Below are 24,206 nucleotides of genomic sequence, written 5' to 3' on the forward strand. Positions count from 1 at the left end.
GGCCGCGGGAGAGGACGGGCAGGGCGCAGGGCTGCGCGCTCCGCCGCGGGGAACCCCGGGACGCCGCCGGCCGAGCCATGACGGACGCCAGCAACAGGAAAGAGGGCTTCAAAAAATGCCGGAGCGCCACTTTCAGCATCGATGGCTACAGCTTCACCATCGGTGAGAACTTTCTATCCTCCGTCCCACCCCGGGCCTGGGCAGACACCCTGGCCGGTGGCGGCCGAGGGTCCTTTCTAAGCAGGGGTGGGAGGTGGTCAAGGGTCTGGGCTGGGCCGCGGGGCGCTCGGGAGGGGAGCCCGGAGGAGCGGTGAGAGGGGCCGGTCGCGGCTCCTGGGGCTGGCTGTCCACGCGGCGCCCCTCCTGCCGCTCTGACCCGACAGCCCGCTGAAACTGCCTTTCAGGGTTACACCTTTTCTGAGCTGCTACATTTCCTTGGTGCGATTTTAGTAACGCAAACCGGAGAGGAGGGATAGAGATGGGGATGGAGGCAGAGAGATGGAGAGATGGAGCCGAAAATGTTGAAAGAGGGAAAGTGACATGGTAGAAACTGAGACGGAGACACACAGAGACATTAACGGAAACACCTAAACATCAGGTCAGAAACACAGAATCAGAGATGCCAAGGCAGAGACTAAAAGAATGACAGAGTTGGAGATAGTGACAGAAATAAGAGATGCCAAAGTTGAGAGAGACAGACACACAGAGATAGAGACAGATTGAACGATGATTTTTACAAAAGTTGAAACAAGGAGAAAGGGACACAGAAAGGCAGGTGAGAGAGATAGGGAGGTAGAGAAAGGGAGAGAGAGGAAGAGAGAAGAGAGAGAGAGAGAGAGGGAGTCAGTCCAAGAAACCTAGAGACCAACAGACAAGGAATGCAGACAGAGAGGGAGAAATGTATCATGTTACTGAAATATTTGAAAAAAGCAGCCCCTCCCACCCCCGGAGTACCAGGGGGGTTATTAAAGGTAGCAGGACCACAGGGCTAACCCTTCAGAAGCTGAATTTGAAGAGATCAGTTCTTGATGCTGTCACTACTGGTTCCATATTGTGCACTGTTTTGAAACAACTGGTCAGAGATTGCCTCTTCATCTTCCCAGGAGGTGGGCAAAGCCAGGGAGACTTCCTTTCTGGAATGTCAGAGTTTGGAGAACAACAGGGCAACGCCAGGTGCCAACATCTCTATTTCTGTGTATGCTCAGGTCACTATGGCTTTAAATCTGACCTTCCGCCTAACCTTTGAATGTGAGGGCTATGCTAATTTGCTTTTTGGTGGGCTGCACCTGCTTGCCCCAGGAGCAGGAAACTGCCAGGGGCAAGAAACCAGTGGAGAGGAACTCATCTTTAGACCACTTTTGTTCCTTCTAAAGAGTAGCCCAAGATTTCTGGGGCATGGACTGAACATGTTGCTTGCAGAATTAAGACTGAACTCCTCTGCCTGCTTCCCAAAGCTCTCCTTTCCTGCTCAACTGTCACTTCAAATTTGTATCTTCTACACACTTATCATTTGCCCCAGCCCTCAGGGTCTTTGCTCTAATGGTTTCCTTAGACAGGAATGCATTTCCCTAACTCTGCATTGAGAAATCTTGTCTATCCCGCGTCTCACTTGCCACTTCTGTGCTCTCCTTCCCCATCAGAAAGAAGTTCTCCCTTGGCACTCCCTTAGCCTCCTAGTCCTTTGTGAGAGTTCACACCCTGCTCTGACTCACTTACTTTGGACCAATGAAACTATGTCTAATTTATCTGCCACCCTCTAATGGTGATGGTGGCTGTTTGAGAGTTTTTGTAGAAATGAATTAAATGTTGCCAAGGTCATAAATGATTCATTAAAAGGTCATTGTCATGTTAATATTACTTTTAGATGTAAGAAAATATCTAAAAGTGATTTTTAAAGCTTTACCTGGTAGTTCCCTGTGAGGTCTTCTAAAGAGTGTGGTTTTTAAAACCCAGGTTTATAGTGTTGTCCTCCCTCACCCAGCCCCTTCCATCGTTTGCTCCTGTCCTCACAAGAAGAAATGATTTGGCACTTGGTAAGGTCTGCTAGTTAGGAGGGACCTCAAAAGTGAGCTGGTCACTTTCTGGTGACAGAGCTGGCAGCTTATTTCAGATCTTTGGACATTTATTCAGTCATTCCTTTCCATCTGTCCTTCTTCTTCCCTCCTTCCTTCAACAACTGCTTATGGAATTTTACTACATTAAAAGAGACAATTTAACACAATGCCTACCATATGGTGCACATTCAATAAAGGACAATTGTAATTATTCAAGGCCCTAAGCTAATATCATGGGTAGTGTATGAAGATAACTCAGACTTAGAATCTGGTATTCAAGGAATTTGTATTCTTGAAGTGATGTCATATGTCCATATATGACTTTTTACTAAGCAGAAACTAGTTAGATACCTTAAGAGACATTTTAGATATTTTAGACCAATGTAAACATTTTAGAAAACACAGATAATCAAAAAGGAGAAAATCACTTGGAATTGTTGGCTATTTAGTGTCTTTTAATTTTTGCCATAATAATGAAGAAAGACTAAGTCTTTGAGAACATCCATAAAGCCTTAAATTTTTTAAATATATATTTTTAAGTTTATTTATTTATTTTGAGAGAGACAGATACAGCATGAATGGGGTGGGAGCAGGGAGAGAGGGAGAGACAGAGAATCCCAAGCAGCCTCTGTTTGTAAGTGCAGACCCCATGTGGGACTCAAACCCACAAAGTCATGAGATGATGACCTGAGCTGAAACCAAGAGTCGGACCTCAACTGACTGAGCCACTCAGGAGCCCCTGAGAACATCCATAAATACTTTTGAGGATACATTTCTAGAAGTATAATTGCTTGGTCCAACTCTATGTATATTTTGGGGGATTTTAAAACACACCGACTGTTCAACTAACCTCTGGAAATACCAACTTCTACTCCCTCCAGCAGTTTTTCAGTTTGCTCATATGAATCCAGACACTATAATTCCAAAAAAAGTTGCTGGTTTGAGAAGTGGACAGAAGTATCTCAATTCCGCATGTTATTTTACTTCTTTTATAAAATTGTCTTTTTATGTCCTTGGCCTATATGTTATTTCTCTGGGTGATTTTATCATTTACTTTAATTTGCAGGTACTCTTAAGGTACAATATAGAATAAATGTTAATTATACATAAAACTAATATATTAATTATAGATAATATATAATCATAACACGATGTATTAATTATATAATATACAATTACTGTATATCAATCACATAATTATAATTAATATATATCAGTAATATATATTGTATATGCACACATACATATATGTCTCCACGTATACATATATAAATATACACACACAGTTATATATATATTCAGGTGACTCTTGAACAATACAGGTTTGAGCTGCATGGTTCCACTTTTACACAGACTTTTCCCAATAAATACAGTACAGTAATGTTAAATGTATTTTTTCTTTTCTATGATTTTCCTAATAACATTTTCTTTTCTCTAGCTTACTTTAAGAATATAGTATATTGTACATATAGCATACAAAATGTGTCTTAATCAACAGTTTATATTATCAATAAAGCTTCCAGTCAACAGCAGGTGATTAATAATTAAGTTTTTAGAGAATCTAAGTTATTTGTGAATTTTCAATTGTGTGGGGCATTGGTACCCCTAACCCCCATATATTCAAGGGGCACCTCTCTCTCACTCTCCTGCTCTCTCTCTCCCTCTGTCTCTTTGTCTCTCTCTCTCTCTCTCTTTCTCTCTCTCTCTCTCTATATATATGTAGTTTGCAAGTGCTGAGTGTCATATATATTAAAATATTTCTTCCAAGTAGGAGGACACATATTACTGCAATGTCAGTATGTGGCAGTAAAGACTTACTTTGAAACACAGATATCTTGTAGCCCTCACCCACGGTTACCAATATTAGGGAGAGAAAAATTTTCCCTATCTTTGAAGGCTCTTCTAGTTGAACTAAGAATCAAACTGACATGAGACAGATGAAGAGAAGAAAATCAAATTTAATGATGCACATACTGAGAATCCACACACATGAGATTCGAAAGACAGACTGACAAAATGAGGTATATATGCCATCCTGAACTAAGGAGAAAGACATAGGGGTCTGGAACTTCAGAGGGAAGGAAAGCAATTCACAGGACAATGAAAAAGAGTAAATGCTTAGTAAACAAAAGTTTGCTGGGCCATTTGGAAATAATGGGGCATAGGGAGGAATTGTAACAAACAGACTTTGTTAAGCTCCTCCCTGTCTACCGCCCCTAGTTCATATTATACTGTAGTTATTATCTATGGAGAGGGCTCTCTTCCTGGAGCAGGTCCTCCAAATTCTTTTAGGCAGTTAGGGGGAAGGTTAAAGTTTCTAAGTCTTTGGGCCTTGATTATTTGTTTTTACCTCAAAATAATCTGCATGTCAAAGTAACACATTTTGGGGCAACCTAAGCTTAGCCCTGACACCAGCTACCTACATGGTTTCTGCAGGGCAGAGTAGGTGGACGGTCTGTCTCTTACCATGTGAGAGATGAATCCTGATGCAATCCTGGTCGCTCCCAGATTGCTCCTCTGCTCAAGTAGCTGACACTGTCCATAGGAACTGCTTCCTGTTGTAGTCTCAATTAACAAATGCAAAATTTCTAGGTCAAAGGACTTTATTAAAAGAATTCATGTTATGGTACTAGTGATTCAAGAGATTTTTAAAAAAGATTTATTTTTGAGAGAGAGAGAGAGAAAGCATGTGTGAGCAGGGAAGGGGCAGAGAGAGAGAGAGGGAGATTAAAAGAATCTCAAGCAGACTCCATGCTCAGTGTGGAGCCTGACCAGGGGCTCCATCTCACGGCCATTAGATCGTGACCTGAGCCAAAAATCAAGAGTCAGATGCTTCACTGACTAACCCACTGAGGCGCCCCAAGACATTTTTAATAGGAGAAGCTGATGAGGTCATGGAGATCTTGGGAGTTCTGCAGGAGGGGATATGTGACCCACCCTGTGTCAAAGTCAAGAATAAAATTTGTTTGGACAGCTCCTGAAAAAACTCTGTTGAATGGACATTTCTGGGCTAAGGAGCGAATACCCGCTCTGGTTCAGACAGGCAAGGAGAAGGCTTCCGCTATGCTTCTCCACAGGGGTGACACATCGCAGGGGCTGTGGACATATATGGTGCACTTTTGGTAGTTACATGGTAGGGGGCTGTGGACAGGCTGTAAGACAGTGAGCAAAGCCCAGAGGAGTTAAATTTTCTACAGAGTAAGTAAGGTACAGTTCTGCACAATGAGGAATTTCCCTAAACCCAATAACACCCCTATGGAGAAAAGATGTGAGGGTTCCCTCTGACATGGAAGCCTGAGGCTCCTTAAGGGGCCTGTGCCCTGGCTTCAGGGACTTTGGGACATTGATGGTCCAGGCTGACCAAAGAACAGGTGCTGCTACATGTCATGTGTAGCTGTGCAGTTTGGACCAAGCTCTAAACTAGGTGCTTTACTCAGCTCATTTGGTCACCTTTGCAACTCTGAAAGTTATCTTTTATGACCCCGATTTTAGGAGAAGAAACCCCTAAGACTTGGAGTGATTTGCTGGAAGTCACAAGCTAGGAAATAGCAGAGTGGGGTTCAGACCACATCTGCTGTGACCTCTCAGCCTAGGGTTTGCCTCACATCATGCTGCCTTCCACAGTGAACTTTATTCTGCCTGAGTCTTGGAACCAGCCCACCATCCTAATGAAGAGAGGCAAGGGAGTTTGCCAGGTCTGCTGGGCACAAAGCGTTGGAGCACTGTCACAGGTGGGGCTGGGCTGCTCCTGGGAAAAAAATCAGGTTTGAAGAAACAAGGCCTGTTAATCTGCTTCCCACTGAAGAGGGCTGCCTCTTCAGTCGATCATTCTCCATATCCCAAGGCAAATGATGTTGTGTTCTCTTTACATAATTTTTTCAGGTCATGAAGTCAGGCATATGGTCAAGAGGTCTTAGAAATAAGACTATGAAGTTGAACACGTGGGATATCAGAAGGCACTGACTATCATTTAGTGTTTGTGATTTGAGTGTTCCATCCCTAGGAAACCATTGAATTTTTTATTGTAGCAGGTAATTGTATGCTTAGTATTAACTGAAGGCCATATGTTGACATTCAAGTGTAATTGGACTCTGGTCAGATACCTGTGAATTAGCATTTGAATATGGAACAAATGGGTTTGGAGGGAATTGCAGTATTCTTGTTTTCCAGAACTTTCCTTGTCTTCTGGGGCTTGGATATCTATTTGGGTTTGTATTAAGCGCATTCACAGAGTTTTAGTTTCTTCACAAGTCTGCCTGAAATATAAACACACAACCTTCCCCCGAAAAGTGAAGTATGTCTGCAAAAAAAAAAAAAACCACTTTTTTTTTTTTTTTAAACCACTTGAGTGGGCTTCACTTGATCTCTTTTGGTACTCCTCACTACTCCTTTTACAGATGAGAAAGTGGGCTCCAGGAGGGCCCTCACTTCCCTTCTCCCCTCAGTGGTGACCTCTAGGGTGTCAGCAGGAAAAGGGTGAAGCCATGGACTGGGAGGATGTGAAATGTGGGGTACATGGCAAAGAAGCTGCCTCCTTCAGAAATGAAAGTGGTAGTGTGGAAAATTCTAGGCCTGTACCGAAGCGGCGTTGCTAACAGAGGGATGTGTTTCCTGTAGCAACTGCCAGTATCTCCCTCACCCTATGTTTCTCTCTGCAGGCTTGTCCCGGAGGAGGAAACACAAGGGGCCCCTAGACAGTAGAGGCCCAGGGGGCTGGGAGTGCGGGTTCCCTGCCACACCCTTGAATTGCAGGAGCTAGGCACCCATGCTAAGTACAGGTGGTCTGCTGGTGGATCGTCCTGTCACAGGGCAGGGCTCAGTGGTGAATGAGGCCGGGATGACTTGGCTGCAGACACTGGGGGTGGAGTCCACGCTCCAGCCCAGACATAGAAGTCCCTGGTTCCCTTGGTGCATATGGCTCAGGACTTTCTCAGATTAGGCTGGTCTCAGTGCTTTGTTGGCTAAGGGTCCTGTCTACCTTCTCTCAGCCTGCTTGTCTGTCTGCGTGGAGGCAAGACCTTTGGACATTGCCTGCTTGGTTGGGAGTGATGGTAGGGAGCAAAGAACTGAATAAGGACCCTAGGTAAAATATTCTACAGCTGTCTCCCAGTACCCATGGACCTAATTTCCTCCTCCTCCCATCTCTGAGAAGACTGGACAGAGTGAGGTGAAGCAGCGTGTGGAATGAAGGGTCACACAACCCAGGGCTTGGCATCTCTGCTCTGGCACCCATCTCCCCGATCCCTTTCTGCATTTTGGGAAAATCACTTTTTGAGTCTCAGTTTTCTCATATGTGAAATGGGGAGTATGAGTTTTATTTATGCAACTGTGGTGAGGACCAGGTGAAGTTATGCATGGAAAAATTGCCTTAACTCTAAAATGCCATTAAAATGCTTTTTGTTATTAGGGAACACTTCATACTGGTTAAAATTTATGCCCCCATCTTCACAGCATTTGCACTTCAACAATGGGAAGCTGTATCTTTAGCCTGAGGAATGAGGCTCTCCCAGTGGGGTTCCTGTCAGCCAGCTATTGGAGTATAGAGTTTTAGGGATGTGTGTCAGCAGAGAGATCACATTTGTAGTAAGAAACCGTGGGCTTTGGAGTCACACAAGGACTTACTGTGCTGGCCAGTCAAGCCAGCTAGCTTCTCTGAGCCTCGATTTCCTCTCAGGACAAATGGGGTAGTACCACCTTCCTTGTGGGTAAACCACAGCCTGAGGAGTGACGTGTCATGCAGAGCGCCTGGCTGTCACATTGTCTCTTTGCTCAAGTCCCTTCCCTTCACCTGAAATCATGCTGTGACTAGAGCTGGCTCTGGCCAGGAGTGGGCGAGGGTTGGTGGTGTGATCCTGAGGGTTTGTGGGTGTGCTCTGGAGCAGGCTCAGAGGTGGGCCACTTGGAAAGGAGGTGAACTTTGAGTCCTAAAGGCCACCATAGCTTTCCCAGAGTGGGAAGGTACAGGGGAATGGCTAAATGAGATGCGTTGGGATTTCTGGTGAAAGATGCTTTGCAGAGTTCAGAGCAAAGCGGAGGTAAGTTGGATATAGGAGTAGTGAAGAGTTGAAATTGTTCTTGGAGTAAGTAGCCTAGATTGTGTGTATATAATTGCGTATGATAATTCTTACAGTGAGTTTGATAACCACTGAGCTAGACTCAAGGAAGGAACCAAAGGCAAGTGGCTGTGTAGCTGACTGGGCCTTCCAGCCATTTCTCTTTTATGATATCATATCCTAGTGGGAAATGGAAGGGATGGGTAGAGATTTCCAAGTGTTTGTCAGCAGGGTTGGATCCATTCTTTACTTCTTAAATTCATGTTCCTAGATTTATTTGTTTTGAACAATCAATGTGTGATAGATAATAGTTATGGGAACACCTAGCATGGGTTCTGCCTAATAAATGCTTGCTGGATTTGAACGGCAGTATGTATAGAGGTTAAGAGCATGGATTCTGGACCTGACTACCTTGGTTTGACTTTTGACTTCTCAGTTTATTAGCTGTGTAAGCTTGGACAACTTACTTATCCTTTCTGTATCTCAATGGGCTCAACTGTTAAATGGAGGTAATCATATTACCTGTCTCCTCGGTGTTGGAGGGTATATCAAGCACTCTGAACAGCATGTGGTACATAGGAAGTTCTGTGTAAATGTTTATTATAATATTATTTTTATGTTATTATATTCATAATATATACATAATGATAATATATTTCTACAATACTATTATTATCATGAAGATAATAGTAACAAGGAACTCTGAGTCCTGCTTGATCCAACACTTGTATACACTGTTCTTTGAAAAGCTGTTATTATGACCTTGGTCTTCCACTTTCTGTTGTTCAAAATTGGCATTTCCTGTGAAAAGGCATTCACTTTTGTGTCCTTGGGTATTGGTGTCCTGATGTTGTACAGTTATTCTCGACGAATCCATGAAGGACCTACAAATGTTCCCATCTTTTCAACCAGTTTACCTTTTAGGATTTAGTGTGTCCCTTATGATGGCTTTGCAAAGTGAATGCCTAATGTCCAGGACCTTCTTAGGTGGTTAGCTCTCCCAGGCCAGGATGGTAGTTGGAAAGGAAGTGATGCAGGAGACCTGGGCACTAGGCCCAGTGCCAGCCTGTCCTGTCCCTGTGACTGTTGAAAAGAATCTGTTTGAACCTCAGATTCCTTATTTGTAAATGAGGATAACAATTCCTTCTTTGTAGTGTTGGAAGAGTTCAATAGGATGAGGAATGTAAGAAACTAGCTCGCTCTAGGTGCCCAATAATTGGTAGCTGTTGGTTGTGATGATGGAGAGGCTCTGCAATCTGGGAGCGGGCATGTCTCCCAGGCCCACAGCTGCTTCCCTGGATGGTGCTCACCAGCCTGCCCCCTGGCTGCCTCCCACAGACCCCCACCAGCCACTTATGTCGAGTGCTGGCAGGGCTGCAAGGCTGTCTTTGTTTTAGTATAGGATTTCCGACCAGGCCCATATCTGGAGTGCCTGCCTTACCCCAGACGAGTGCTTCCAGCAGGGTCTGGGTAATTGGTGCCAGCTGCTCTGGGGAGAGCTGGTTGGCACTTCCTGTGCTGTTTGGCAGGCAGGCTCTGGAGTGTGGTGGGAGCTTGGCCTGAGAGCCAGGCCTTCCCCAAGGAGCCCTGGGAAAGGGGGGCTTAGAAGCAGAGTTACTGGAAGTTGCTTTTATTTATGGGAATATAGTATCTGCTGGACAAAGGTCCAAACCATTCAAGACTCCGTCCATGAGTATCAATCCACACTTACTGCTGCGGAGGTCTGTTTCTCTCAGAGAAAGTGATGTTAATTGATTTGCTTCAGTTTCTTCAATCTTTCTGCTTCTTCAGAGAGTGCTTTCTCTCTTCTTGGTGATGGCATAGAGTGTCTGAAGTGTGATTCCATGAGTTTGGAGAGAAAACAAGAGAAGTATCAGCGATCCTAGACTTTGCATCACTAGTAACCACTAGCATTTCTCTAGCATTTAATAAAGGACTTTTATGGTGGTCTAAACCAGCTTTTATAAGTGGGTATGCAGATGGAGCAGTTCCTGATGAGGGAGGGTTTCAGTGTGGGTCTTCAGAGTTCAGGTCCAGTGTTTTTTTTCCTGTTTTGTTATTTTTTTGGGGGTTGGAATGCTATGTTGGACCTGATGAATTATATATTTTATTCATCAGACATTTTGACTATTGGAGATGATGACCTCAAAGACTCATTGTAGTATATGAGGTAGAAAGAAAATCCCTTTTTTTGGACAAACCAGAAGCTGAATTGATGAGCTCTGATGTTCACTGTTTATGAGGTGTCTAACTACTCTCTTTACCTTTCTGAATCTTGTAAAGTAAGAATAATATCTGAATATAAGTATAACACTTATAAAATGTTGGCCCGGTAATGAGACCATCCCAAGTGTTTATAAATCTTAGTTCCTTTACCTTCCCTTTTCTCCTTTCTTAGTTCATGCCAAACCTGAAGGTATTTTGGCTGGCCTACATGCTTACCCTGTAATCACAAAGTATGGCTCATTGTGTCTGGTGACTCATCTTTCTTGAACAGTTGGAAGTTACTTTGGATTTTCAAATTTTCATAAGTTAGCAAGCACTGAAGGGGAATCCAGCATCTCTTAAGAAGGCAGCCAGCAGGACTTTGTGCTGAAGCAGGTCTCCAACCTCTGCTGGGCCCCATGGAAATCCAGCCTGCCAAGATGCCTTTTCTTCCTTTCTCATTTGGGTCATTCATGAGGACAACTATTTAAGACAGTGAAAAAAGTTTAAAAGATATAGAATTTAGGCCAGTTTTGTAAGACTATCAGCCTAGTCTTAGTGATGATTTTTAAAAAATTTTTTAATGTTTTTTTAAAAAATTTATTTTTGAGAGACAGAGAGAGACAGTGCCAGCACAGGAAGGTCAGAGAGAGGGAGACACAGAATCAGAAGCAGGTTCCAGGCTCTGAGCTAGCTATCAGCACAGAGCCTGATGTGGGGCTCGAACCCACAAACCGTGAGATCATGACCTGAGCCGAAGTCAGCACTTAACTGACTGAGCCACCCAGGCGCCCCTTAGTGATGATTTCAAAGAGGCTGGTTTTTTTTTTTTTTGGTGATTATGCAGTTATTATGCAAGTTATTTCCCCCGTGTTGATGATGATAATAACAAGCTTTTACCATTTGTGAAGCACTTTCCCAAGTATCAACTCATTTGATTTACCAGTAACTGTGAGAGAGAACTATGAGCAGCTCCATTTTGCAGGTGGATAAACCGGGGCTTCAGGAAATCGGAGTGATTTGTTTCAGAACAGTGACTCAGATCTAGTTTCTGCATTTCAGAAAGCTCAGGCTTTGGGAAATTTGGGAACTACTTTTCCCGTGTCCCCATCCCCCATCTCACCTAATTAGCCATCAACTCCTGTTGATTTTCTTCTCTAAACTTTTTCCTATTCATATTCCCCACCCTCATCTCCCCTGCAGTAGTTCACACCCTCTTCTCTCACTGAGTCATGGCAGTATTTCCAAGTGGTCTCCCTGCCTCCCAACTGGCCTCCCCTCCACACTTTTCTCAATACAGCAAATAGAATGTTCTTTTGAAACATACAACTGATCTCTCTGCCCTCCAGTTTAAAACTGTGTAGTAGCAGACTTCTGGGAAAGATGGCAGGACTTTTGGGGATGATGACGGAGTAGGAAGATCCTAATCCCACTTGTCTCATGGACACAACTAGAAAACATCCAAATCAGTGTAAATAACCCAGAAAATGACCCAAAGACTGACAGAGCAGATTCTCCACAGCTAAATGTAGAGAATAAGCCACATCAAAGTATACCCAGTTAGGAATTAAGTGGACCCATGGAGACTGTCCACAGACAGGAGAGATGCTAGACACAAATACAAGAGGGAAATAGACCCTCACATCAGGCACCTGAGGCATGGGAACTTGCATGGGGAAGATGAATCTCCATAACATTCAGCTTTGAAAACCAGAAGGGCCAAAATTTGAGAGTTCTTATAATCAGCTGGGCTTAACACCTGGAACTTTAAAAATCAGTGGGCTTGGCTCTTGGAGAGCTGGGAGGGAGATAGGAAACTGAGTCCCTGCCCTTAAAGAGACAACACAACAGTCCCATGGAAATACATCATAGAAGCACCAGGTTGAAAAACACCTGGGCAGTGTGTGTGTGTGTGTGTGTGTGTGTGTGTGTGTGTGTGTGCGTGTGCACGTGTGCCTGGATGGCTCTGTCCGTTAAGCATCCAACTTTGGCTCAGGTCATAATCTCATGGTTTGTGGGTTCAAGCCCCATGTGCTGATATCTGAGAGACTGGAGCCTGCTTCAGATTCTGTGTCTCCTTCTCTCTGCCCCTTCCCTGCTCATGTTCTGTCTGTCTCTCTCAAAAATAAATAAACATTAAAAAAAGAGGAAAAACGCCTGGGAGAGAGATTTGTTTACTGATCTCAGAGCATGTGTTGGAGGGACAGGGATCATTTGGAGACTCCTCCAGGAACAAAGCACCTGTTGGGCACTCTGTTTTGCTCCTTCTCCCTCTAGCATAGACACATAGACACCTGTGGGGATGAGCATGATGCCAAAACTCACTACCTAACTTGCTAATACTGCTTACTCCACCCCTGTGTGCTTCTGTGGATCTACCTCCTCTAACTCCCCACCCCCAGTGTGGAACTTTCTGGCACTGTGCATCTACCTCCACACTCTCCTGAGGACTGACTCCCTTCAGCCCTGTTGCAGGAGTTTTCTGAAGCAGCTCTAGGTCTCCTCCCACAATAGACCTGTGCAAACCTTACTAACACTGTGTGCCTTACCCCTGTGTTCTCCCCCTCCAATATGCTCTCTACTGGAGCCCATCCAGAGTGTGAAAGCAGCTCTGACAGGGCCTGGTACCACTCCAAAATGACTCCTCCCCTAAGGAGGTAACTACACACACTAGCCCAACTGCAGCCCTATCAGTGGGCTGGGGACAGATATTTGGTCTGACTATAGGCACTACCCCAAAATGAAGACTTCTCAGGAGATAACATGGAAAGCCTACATGGAAAACTACATGCCCTATAGTTCAGTGCTACCACATCTCTGGCGAATGCCTGGTCTGCCTCAAGTCAAACCCAAGGCAGCTCCAGACTGGCCCATTAACCATACAGAATGAAACCCTGCCCACAATAGGCAGAGAGCCATTGTAATCAACTGGACTAAAAGCAAATGCAACTTAGCCACATCAGTAGGGAGCACACAATACACATAAGAGACATTCCTGAATCATCGGGTTCTGGTGAACAGGGGATGTTGCACTGCAAGGCACTACAAAACCTCTTTCATAATGCCACTACTTTAAGAGCAGGAGAGGTAGCTGACTTTCCAAACAGAAACAGGCACAGAGAGTTAAACAAAATGAAGAGACAGAGGAATATGTCCCAAAGGAAAGATCAGGATAAATCATAGCAAGAGAGCTAAATGCAATGGAGATAAGTAACATGCTGATAGTGAAATTAAAGTAATGGTCATAAAGATACTCATTGGACTTGAGAAGAGTGGAGGGCTTCAGTGAGACCCTCAACAAAGAGATAGAAAACAAAAAAGAACCCAAGATAAAGAACTCAACTGAAATTAAAAATACACTAGGTGGAATAAACAGTAGAGTAGAAGAAGCAGAAGAATGGAACAGGGACCTGGAGGACAGAGTAATGGAAAACAATTAAGCTGAACAGCAGAGAGAAAAAATAATAATAATAAATTAAAATAGACTTAGAGAACTCAGTGACACCATGAAGTGTAATAAGACTCACATTATGGGGATCCTAGAAGGAGAAGAGAGAGAAAAGGGGGCAGAAAATGTATTTGAATAAATAATAGCTGAAAACTCCCTGACTTTGGGGGAAGGAAACAGAAATCCAGATTCAGGAGGCACAGAGAGCCCTCAACAAAATCAATCCAAGGTCCACACCAAGACAAAAAATAGTGATAGAGGATTTTAAAAGCAGCAAGAGAAAAGACAACAGTTACTTACAAGGGAAGCCTCATAAAACTATCAGGGGATTTTTAAGCAGAAACATTGCATACCAGGGAGCAGCATGATATATTTAAAATGCTGAAAGAAAAAAACCTGCAGCCATGAATACTCTATCCAGCAAGGCTATCATTCAGAATAGAAGGATAGATAAAGACTTTCCTAGACAAACAAAGGTTAAGGAATTCATGAACACTAAACCAGCCCTATAAGAAATGTTAAAAATGACTTTTTGAGTGTAAAGACCATAAATAGGAGTAAGAAAAGAAGGACATGCAAAAGCAGTAAAATTAAGTATATCTATAAATATCAGTCCAGGGATTCACAAAATAAAAGGATATAAAGTATGACACCATATATTTAAAACTGGGGAGGGAGAGAAGAAGAGTAAAGAATGGGTTCAGAGGGGTGCCGGGGTAGCTCAGTTGGTTAAGGGTCCAGCTCTTGGTTTCAGCTCAGGTCATGATCTCATGGCTTTGTGGGTTCGAGTCCTGCATTGGGCTCTGGACTGGCAGTGTGGAATCTGCTTGGGATTCTCTCTCTTTCCCTTTCTCTCTGCCCATCCCCTATTCATGTTATCTCTGTCTCTCTCAAAATAAATAAATATACTTTTTTTAAAAAAAAAAGAATGTATTCAGGGGTGCTTGGGTGGCTCAGTTGCTTAAGCATCTGACTCTAGATTTTGGCTCAGGTCATGATCTCACAGTTTATGAGTTCCAGCTCTGCATCAAGCTCTTTGCTGTCAGAACCTGCTTGGGATTCTCTGTCTCCCTCTCTCTCTGCCCCTCCCCTGCTCTCTTTTTCTCAAAATAAATAAATAAACATTAAAAAAAGAATGGGTTCAAATTTAAGTGGCCATCAACTTAATATAGACTGCTAAAATCATAAGGTGTTATAAATAAACTGAATGATAACCACAAATAAAAAACCCTGTAATAGAGAGGGAAAAGTAAAAAGGAAGCTAAGTATATCACTGAAGAAAGCCAGCAAACCATGAGAGAAAAGATCAAGAAAGTAACAGAAAACTACAAAATCCACGAGAAAATAAGTAACAAAATGACAGTAAGTACATACCTATCAATAATTACTTTGAATATAAATGGAATAAAAGGTCCAATCAAAAGACATAGATTTATTGACTGTTTCCTCTGCTGTGCGAAGCTTTTTATCTTGATGAAGTTCCAATCATTCATGTTTGCTTTTATTTCCCTTGGTTTTTGGCAGTGTGTCTAGTAAGATGTTGCTCCAGCTGAGGTCAACTAACTAAAATTTAAATTAAAAAAAGTTTATTAAAAAAAACAGATATAGAGTGAGGGGATGGATAAAAATAAAAAAACAAGACCCAATTATATGCTGCCTACAAGAGAGTCATTTCAAACCTAAAGGCACATGCAGATTGAAAGTGAAGGGGTGGTAAAGCATTTAGTATGCAAATGGAAGTGAAAAAAATCCAGAGTAGCAATACTTCTATCAGACAAATTGAATTCAAGATAAAAACTGAAACAAGAGATGAAGGACACTATATAATCATAAAGGGAACAATATGACAAGGAGATATAACAATTGTAGATATTCATGCACTGAACTATGGGAGCACCCAAATACATAATGCGGCTATTAACAAACATCAAGGAAGCAATAGATAGCAATACAATAATAGTAGGAGACTTTAGAACCCCATATATCAATGGATAGTTGATCTAAACAGAAAACCAACAAGAAAACAGTGGTTTTGAATGACACATTGAACCAAATGGATCTTACAGATATATTTAGAACATTCGATCCTAAAACTGCAGAATACAGTCTTTTCAAGTGCACATGGAACATCTCCAGATTAGATCACATATTAGGCTATGAAACAAGTCTTAACAAATTTAAAAACATTGATTCATACCATGTATCTTTTCTGATGACAACACCATGAGACTAGAAATCAATCACAAGACAAAATCTGGAAAGAACACAAATATGTGGAGGTTAAATAACAGGCTACTAAACAATGAATATGTCAACCAAGAAATCAAAGAGGTAATAAATACACGGAGACAAATGAAAATATAACAGTAAAAAATCTTTGGGATGCAGCAAAAGCTATTCTAAGAAGGAAGTTTATAACGATACAGTTCTACCTCACGAAGCAGAAAACAAAACAAACAAAAACTCAAAGAAGCAATCTAACCTTACACCTAAAGGAACTAGAAAAAGAAGAACAAACAAAACCCCAAACCAGCATAAGGAAGGAAATAAGAAAGATTAGAGCAGAAATAAATAAACTAGAAACTAAAACAAAACAGTAGAATAGATCAGTGAAACCAGGAGCTGCTTTTTTGAAGAGATAAACAAAATTGATAAACTTTCAGCTTGATTCATAGAGAGAGAGAGAAAGAGAGAGGGAGCTCAGACAAAATCAGAAATGAATGAGGAGAAATAACAATTGACAAAAAAAGACAAAAGATTATAAGAGAGCGTTATAAAAAATTATATGCCAACAAACTGGACAATCTAGAACAAATAGATAAATTCTTAGAAACATAACCCTCAAAGCTGAGTCAGAAAGAAATAAAAACTTTAAACAGCCTGATTATCATCAATGAAATGGATCAGTAATCAAAAATTCTTAACAAACAAAAGCCCACAACCAGATAGCTTCACAGGTGTATTCTACCAAATATTTAAAGAAGAGTTAATACCTATTCTTAAAAAAATTTTTAATGTTTATTTTTGAGAGACAGAGAGAGATAGAGCACAAGCTGGGGAGGGGTAGAGAAAGAGGGAGACACAGAATCTGAAGGAGGCTACAGGTTCTGGTCTGTCAGTGCAGAGCCTGACATGGGGCTTGAACCCATGAACCATGAGATCATGACCTGAGTCGAAGTTGGACGCTCAACAAACTGAGCCACATAGACGCCCTGAATTAATACCTATTCTTTTCAAACTATTACAAAAAATAGAAGAGGAAGGAAAGCTTTCAAATTCATTCTATGAAGCCATATTACCCTGAAACCTTACTATGAGTAAGAGGGAGAGAGTGAGAGAGCTACAGGCCAACATCTCTGATGTACATAGATGCAAAAAAAATTCTCAACAAAATATTTGCATGAGAATCCAACAATACATTAAAAAGATCATTCACCATGGTCACTTGACATTTATTCCTGAGATGCAAGGGTGGTTCAGTATTTGCAAATCCATCAATGTGATACATCACAGCAGTAAGAGTAAGGATAAAAACATGATCATTTCAATAGGTGTAAAGAAAAACATTCAACTAAGTACGGCATTCACGATGAAAACCTTTAACAAAGTAGGTTTAGAGGGATCATACCTCAACATTATAAAGGCCATATGTGAAAATCCCACAACCAGCATCATACTCAATGGTGAAAAACAGAGGGCTTTTCCCATTAAATCAGGAACAAGACAAGGATGTCCACTCTCATGACTTTTATTTAGCATTGTACTGGAGGTCCTAGCCACAGCAATAAAGCAAGAAAAAAAAGGCATCCACATTGGTGAAGAAGAAGTAAAACTTTCACTATTTGCAGATTACATGACATTATATATAGAAAACCCTAAAGATTCCACCTGAATCTTACAACTGATAAATGAATTCAGTAAGGTCACAGGATACACAGTCCATATACAGGAATCCATTGCATTTTGATACACTAATAATGAAAAAGCAGAACAAGAAATTAAGAAAACAATCCCATTTACAATTGTACCAAATTAATAAAATACCTAGGAATAAACTTATCCAAGAAGGTGAAAGACCTATACTCTGAAAACTATAAAACACTGATGAAAGAAATTGAAGGTGACACAAACAAATGGAAAATATTTCACATTTATGGATGAAAAGAACAAATATTGTTAAAACGTTCACACTGCCCAAAGCAATCTGCAGATTTAATGTAATCCTATCAAAATACCAATAACATTTTTCACAAAACTAGAACAATCCTAAAATTTATATGGACCCACAAAAGACCCTCAGTATCCAAAACAATCTTGAAAAAGAAGAACAAAACCAGAGGCATCACAATCACAGATTTCAAGATATAGTACAAAGCTGTGGTAATCAAAACAGTATGGTATTGGCACAAGAATAGACACATAGATCAGTAGAACAGAATAGAGAACTCAGAAATAAACCCATGATTATATGATCAAGTAATCTTCAAAAAAGGAGGCAAGCATATACAATGGGAAAAAAAGTCTATTTAATAAATGGTGTTGGGAAAACTGGGCAGCTACATGCAAAAGAATGATATTGGACCCCTTTCTTACACCATCCACAAAAATAGACTAAAAATGGAATAAGGACCTAAGTGTGCAACTTGAAACCATAAAAATCCTAGAAGAGAGCACAGACAATAATTTCTCTGGGATAAGCTGTAGCAGCATTTTTCAAGATATGTCTCTTGAGGCAAGGGAAACAAAAGCAAAAAGTAAACTGTTGGGACTACATAAAAAAGACAACCTACTGAATGGGAGAAGATATTTGCAAATGACATGTATAACAAAAGGTTAATATTCAAGATTTACAAAGAACTTATACAAATCAACACCAAAAGCCCACCAAATAATCCATTTTAAAATGGCCGGAAGATATGAACAGATATTTCTCCACAGAAGACAAAGAGATGGACAACAAATACATGAAAAGATGCTCAACATCACTAATCATCAAGGAAATACAAATCGAAACCACAATGAGATATTACCTCACACCTGTCAGAAGAAACAACAAATGTTGGTGAGGATGTGGAGAGGAAGAAATCCTTGTGCACTGTTGGTAGGAATGCAAACTGATGCAGCCACTGTGGAAAAGAGTATAGAGATTCTTCAAAAAATTAAAAATAGAATTATCATATGATTTAGTAATTCTGCTGCTGGGTGCTTACCCAAAGAATACAAAAAACACTAATTCAAAAAGATCTATACACCTCTATGTTTATTTCAACATTATTTCAGCTATATAATAGCCAAATTATGGAAGCAAACCAAGTGTCCATCAATTGGTGAATGGATAAAGAAGATGTGGCATATACATATAATGTAATATTACTTAGTCATAAAAAAGAATGGATTCTTGCCATTTTAACAATATGGATGGATCTAGGGAGTATAATGCTAAGTGAAATAAGTCAGTCAGCAAAAGACAAATACTGTGTGATTTCACTCATATGTGAAATTTAAGAAAACAAAACAAATCAACAAGGTTAAAAAGGAGACAAACAAACCAAAACAGACCCTTAACTATAGAGAATCAACTGATGGTTACGAGGGGGGACGTGGGTTGTGGGATGGGTGAAACAGGTGAAGGTGATAAATTGTGATGTGAGGAGCACTGAATAATGTATAGAATTGTTGAATCACTATGACAGACATCTGAAAGAATATAACACTGTGTGTTAACTACACTGGAGTTAAAATAAAAACAAACAAATAAATAAAATGAGCATAGGAGTTTAAAAAAATAAAACAAAACTGTCCAGCAGCTTCTCATTGCTTGCAGGATCAAGCCCACATTCCCAAGAGGACTCATAGATCTTCCACAATCTAATCTTTGCTTTTGTCTAGGTTCCTATTTTGCAGTGTTCCCACCGGGTCATGGATTGTAATCATTCACTTAGCCTTTCTTTATGGAGTGCCCACCACACAATAGCTATTGTGTTAGACGCTAGGGCTATAATGTGAGTAAACCCAACAGGCTGGTAGGGCCCATAGATGTTAGTGATATTACTGGGCTCCATCCTCTGACAGAATGGCCAGGGTGCAGTGAGTGCCCAACGGTGGGATAGAACCTAGTCTGGGGTATTGGTGTGGGCTTCCCTGATAAAGGTCACGGGGTGGTGGGAGAGCATCCCAGTGAAGCAGATGGCCTGTGCAGAGGCCCTGTGGCTGGGGGGTGGGCAGAGGAGCAACATGGCTGAGAAGAGGCTGGAGAGGTGGGCAGAGGTTCTTGCAGGCCAAGTGAAGGATTTTGGTCTTTTTCTCCAAGAGCAGTAGGAGGCAACTGGTGGCTTTAAGCAGAAACGACATGATCAGATTTGTGTTCGCAAAAGCACACTCTGCCTATACTGTGGTGAATCAGTTTGTTGAGCATTGACTGGCCCTATTTTGTTGTAGCTTGTTAATGCCATGTGTGGGCATTCTTCCTCTTCTGCATCTGGGCCTTCCTGTCTCCTTCTGAGGACTCATTCCCTCTTCAGAAGAAAGCAGACAAACTTTTAGGTTGCCAAAGAGGCAGGTGGTCCATGGGGGCTGGAGACTGTCTTTATTTTCCTAATTACTTAACTCAGATTTTAACAAAATGAAGATAGGATTATTAATTTTATTTGCCTATAAAAATAATTAAGATTCATTTTAGGAATGCAGGTAAGAAAACCTTATTTTTTTAACATTTATTTTTGAGAGAGAGAGAGAGTGAGCAGAGAGAGAGCAGAGAGATAGAGATAGAGAGAGAACACACACACAGAGAGAGAGAGAGAGAGAGAGACAGAATCTGAAGCAGGCTTAGCTCAGAGCTCAACTGGGGCTCCAACTCACAAACTGTGAGATCATGACTTAAGCCAAAATCAGATGCTTAACTGATTTAGCCACCCAGGTGCCTCAGAAAAAAAATCTTATTATCCAGAAATGACCTTTGATAATATTTAGGTAAATCTGCTTCCATATTTCTCTCTTTTTAAAGTTTATTTATTTGTTCAGAGAGAGAGAGAGAAAGAGTGCAAGTGGGGGAAGGGCAGAGAGAGAGAGAGAGAGAGAGAGAGAGAATCCCAAGCAGGCTCCACACTGCCATCATGGAGTCTGATGTGGGGCTCAAATCTATGAACCGCAAGAGATCATGACCTGAGTTGAAGTCAGACACTTAACCCACAGAGCCACCCAGGCGCCTCTCCATATTTTTCTTTATCCTATGTTCACTTAATATTCTATTGTAGTTTTATATTTAAATGGGATGATGCATGCTGTTCTATTACTTGTTTTTTAAGACCTAATTGTATGTGTGGACATTTATAATTACTCAGCTTACTCTCTCTCTTAGTACCAAGGCCCTCTTCTGTGCTTATCTCAGTTTCCCTACCCCCCACTTTGTGGTACCTCATAAGCCAGGTGCAACTTAGCTGGGCATTTCACAGCTTAGCCTATTTGGGTCATGATGTCTCACTAGTTACACACACACACACCCCACACACATTCCATATATATTTATTCTCTCTATATATAATTGAGCATTTGCTATTTGCTAGGCATGATTCTAAGGGCTTTGAAAGTCTGAGCTCATTTCATTCCCCATTTTCTGACGAGGAAAGGAAGCCAAGATGCTTGCCTGGTGAAGTGGAGAGACGAAGCCTAGAGTCCAGGGTACCTGAAGCTACAGTGGTTATGTGTGAGCCTGACTGTGTGTGGGGGCTGTCAGAGGAAGGGGCTCTTCCTACTCCTGTGGCCCACACAGCAATTTTGGGATATCCAACATTTCCTTCCATTCCAATGAGAGGGCTTATGACCTCGTATGAGGGAGGTAAACTGAGTATTAAGCTCTTAGGACCAGAATGTTTCTTAGTAGTTTATTTCAACTGAAAGCTCATTGGGTCACTCATTCCTTCATTCATTCTTTTACAAACATTTGCTAGGTGTCCATTGACTGCAACATGTAAGGAGGCATTAGACAGTTTTCTCAATCTTGAAAAGTAGGTGGGCTGGTAGACTGATATTAAAAAATAACGTCCCTGGGCCAAGTGTTATTTGCGGGATTTAGAAAGGATGAAGGTAACACAGGTCTCAGGAGTCAGCAAAGGCTTTGATTCAGTTTTTCCCTATCTTGTCTTATCTTTTTTAAAATGTTTATTTATTTTTGAGAGAGAGAGAGACAGAGCATTTATGCGTGCACATGAGCTGGGGAGGGGCAGGGAGAGAGAGTAAGAGTGAGAATCCCAAGCAGGCCCCACTAATGTGGGGCTTGACTCTACAAACTGTGAGGTCAGGACCTACGCCAAAATCAAGGGTTAGACGTTTAAGTGACTGTCCAGTTGAAAAGTACAATTCACGATTTTTAGTAAATCTACAGAGTTGTGGAATCATCCCCATGTGTAACTACTCCATTGTTTTATTTTGAATAGTGCTTATTATATTGATATGTACATTTGTGTATCCATTCTTCAGTTGATGGACATAGGTTATTTCTGTTTTTTGGCTATTATGAATAATATTGCTATACAACAGATCGTTGTGTGAACATATGTTTTCATTCTCTTGGGTGGATTCCTAGAAGTGGTATTGCTGGGTTGTATGGTAAATTAATGTTTAACTTTTAAAGACTGTTTTCCAAAGTGGCTGCACCAGTTTACAATCCTACCAGCAATTTGAGTCCTTAAAATGAGTTTTAAAGAAGTAGGTATTAGCCAGATCAGTGTTTTTCAAACACTGCAGGGGCAGGGCTGGCTGCATAAGAACCAAATGGGGAGCTTGTTAAAGATTTCAGGTACCCAGGATTTGGAGATTCTGATTCTATAGTTATGTAGGGCACCCCAGGCATGTGCATTTTGGAAAGCTTTCTAAGTAACTCTGATGTGTAGTTTTGTTTGGGAATCACTGAATTGGATGAGGTTGAGGAGATGGGCAGGGGAGAGATTTAGGGAACTTTCTAGGCAGAGAAAATGGCATGCAAAAAAACCATTGTAATACGTTATTTAATGGTTAACAGTAGGAGTGGCCAGAGAGAGACAGGTCAGTTAGGAGACTATTGCATTGGTCCAGTCAAGACCTAAGGGGAGGGACCAATTAATTCATTGACCTATCCATCTAGTTTGAAGTGAAAAAAAAAATTCAGGGGAGGTATTTTCTTCCTTTCCTTTCCTTTCTTTTCCTTTCCTTTCTTTCTTTTTTTTCTTTTTTGCAGGTACTAGGCTAAGAGCTTTATATTTAATTTCTAACAATCCTTTTTGACTCATTGTCATTCTCAGTTTATAGGTGAAGAAACCCAGTCCCAGGAGATTAAGTAGGGAATAGAGCTGGGACTTGAAACCAGGTCTGTCTGGCTCTTTCCATGAGAGCACTTTGCCCCTACTCTTTGCTGAGCACTGTGCAAGCACGGTCTTGGGATTTCATATTCATTGTAGGAGAATTCATGTTGCACTCTGGTTTGCAATTGATTCTCTGGCTTGCTGTACAACCATGCTATTTGCTTGTCTTTTTTGTAGGTTGGAGGTGTATTGGTTTTCTCTAAGGGAAATGGCAATAAACATTTTAGGGAGAGCAATTGATGCCTTGAAGCTTCAGTTTATATTTGTTTTGCTGCAAGTCCTTTGGCTGCTTTGTCCCTGCTAGTCCCTGTGATGGAAGTTGCATTCACTGACTGTGCTGACCCTTGACCCTGGATCTCTGGTGGCTGTCAGTCTGAGCTCTGCAAAAGTGGGAGATGAGGGCCCTCTGTGAATCAGGAGTTGGAGTTCTGTGGTAGGGCTGTTTGCAGAGTTGGAGGCATGATGAGGGGAAACTTGAAGTAATTACCAAACAGATGCCCTTAATGAGGTCTCTGCTGGATTTCCAGCTGCCAGCGAGAGCGCCGCATAGGGATGGGAGCATCACAGTCGCTGGATCATTATGTGACATCACATCCTCTCCTTGTTGTCATAGCAGATGTAATCATCCCACGGAAAGTGTCCCTCAGGGTGAGGGCAAGCCACATCTTTTCCCATTAATGGGAATCCATGGTGCTTCCATGCTAAGGGGAAAAAGAACTAGCATGTGCTTTCTGCCACAAATACCATTCACTGACTATCATCGTTTCTACATCTTTGTAAATCTTTTCTGCCTTAGGACAAATTCTTCGAAGTAAAGCTGTTGAGTAGAACTATGTTTGAAGCTTTTGAAATATGTAATCTAACTCCCTCCTCCAATGTTGAACCAGTTTATGAATCCACACATAAAGTATGAGTTTGCCCGTTGACCTTTACTTATATTGGGTCTCAACCTTTAAAAAAGTTGTACTCTGATACGTCAGAGAATGGCATGTAACTCTTCTGTGAATTTATTTGATTGTGGGTTTGAACCTTTTTTTCTCATGTTATTTCTTTTATAAATACCATCTTCATTTTTCTATTGGCGTGTTCTCTAAAATAAAGTTTTTTTGTA

At 41.5% G+C, this 24,206-nt stretch overlaps 1 protein-coding gene across 3 annotated transcripts in view; it reads left to right on the forward strand.

Moving 5' to 3' along the window:
• The first annotated feature begins 18 nt into the window (after window positions 1-18).
• Window positions 19-24,206, forward strand: part of PDE1C (phosphodiesterase 1C) — a 509,313-nt gene continuing 485,125 nt past the window's right edge. For all 3 annotated transcript variants that reach the window (XM_029925461.1, XM_029925470.1, XM_029925493.1), the window contains exon 1: window positions 19-162. In XM_029925461.1, the coding sequence (XP_029781321.1) occupies window positions 78-162 (85 nt within the window). In that variant the 5' untranslated portion in view covers window positions 19-77. The remainder of the gene's footprint in view (window positions 163-24,206) is intronic.

The sequence above is a fragment of the Suricata suricatta genome, chromosome 2 (genome assembly GCF_006229205.1).
Source record: "Suricata suricatta isolate VVHF042 chromosome 2, meerkat_22Aug2017_6uvM2_HiC, whole genome shotgun sequence".
NCBI lineage: Eukaryota > Metazoa > Chordata > Mammalia > Carnivora > Herpestidae > Suricata > Suricata suricatta.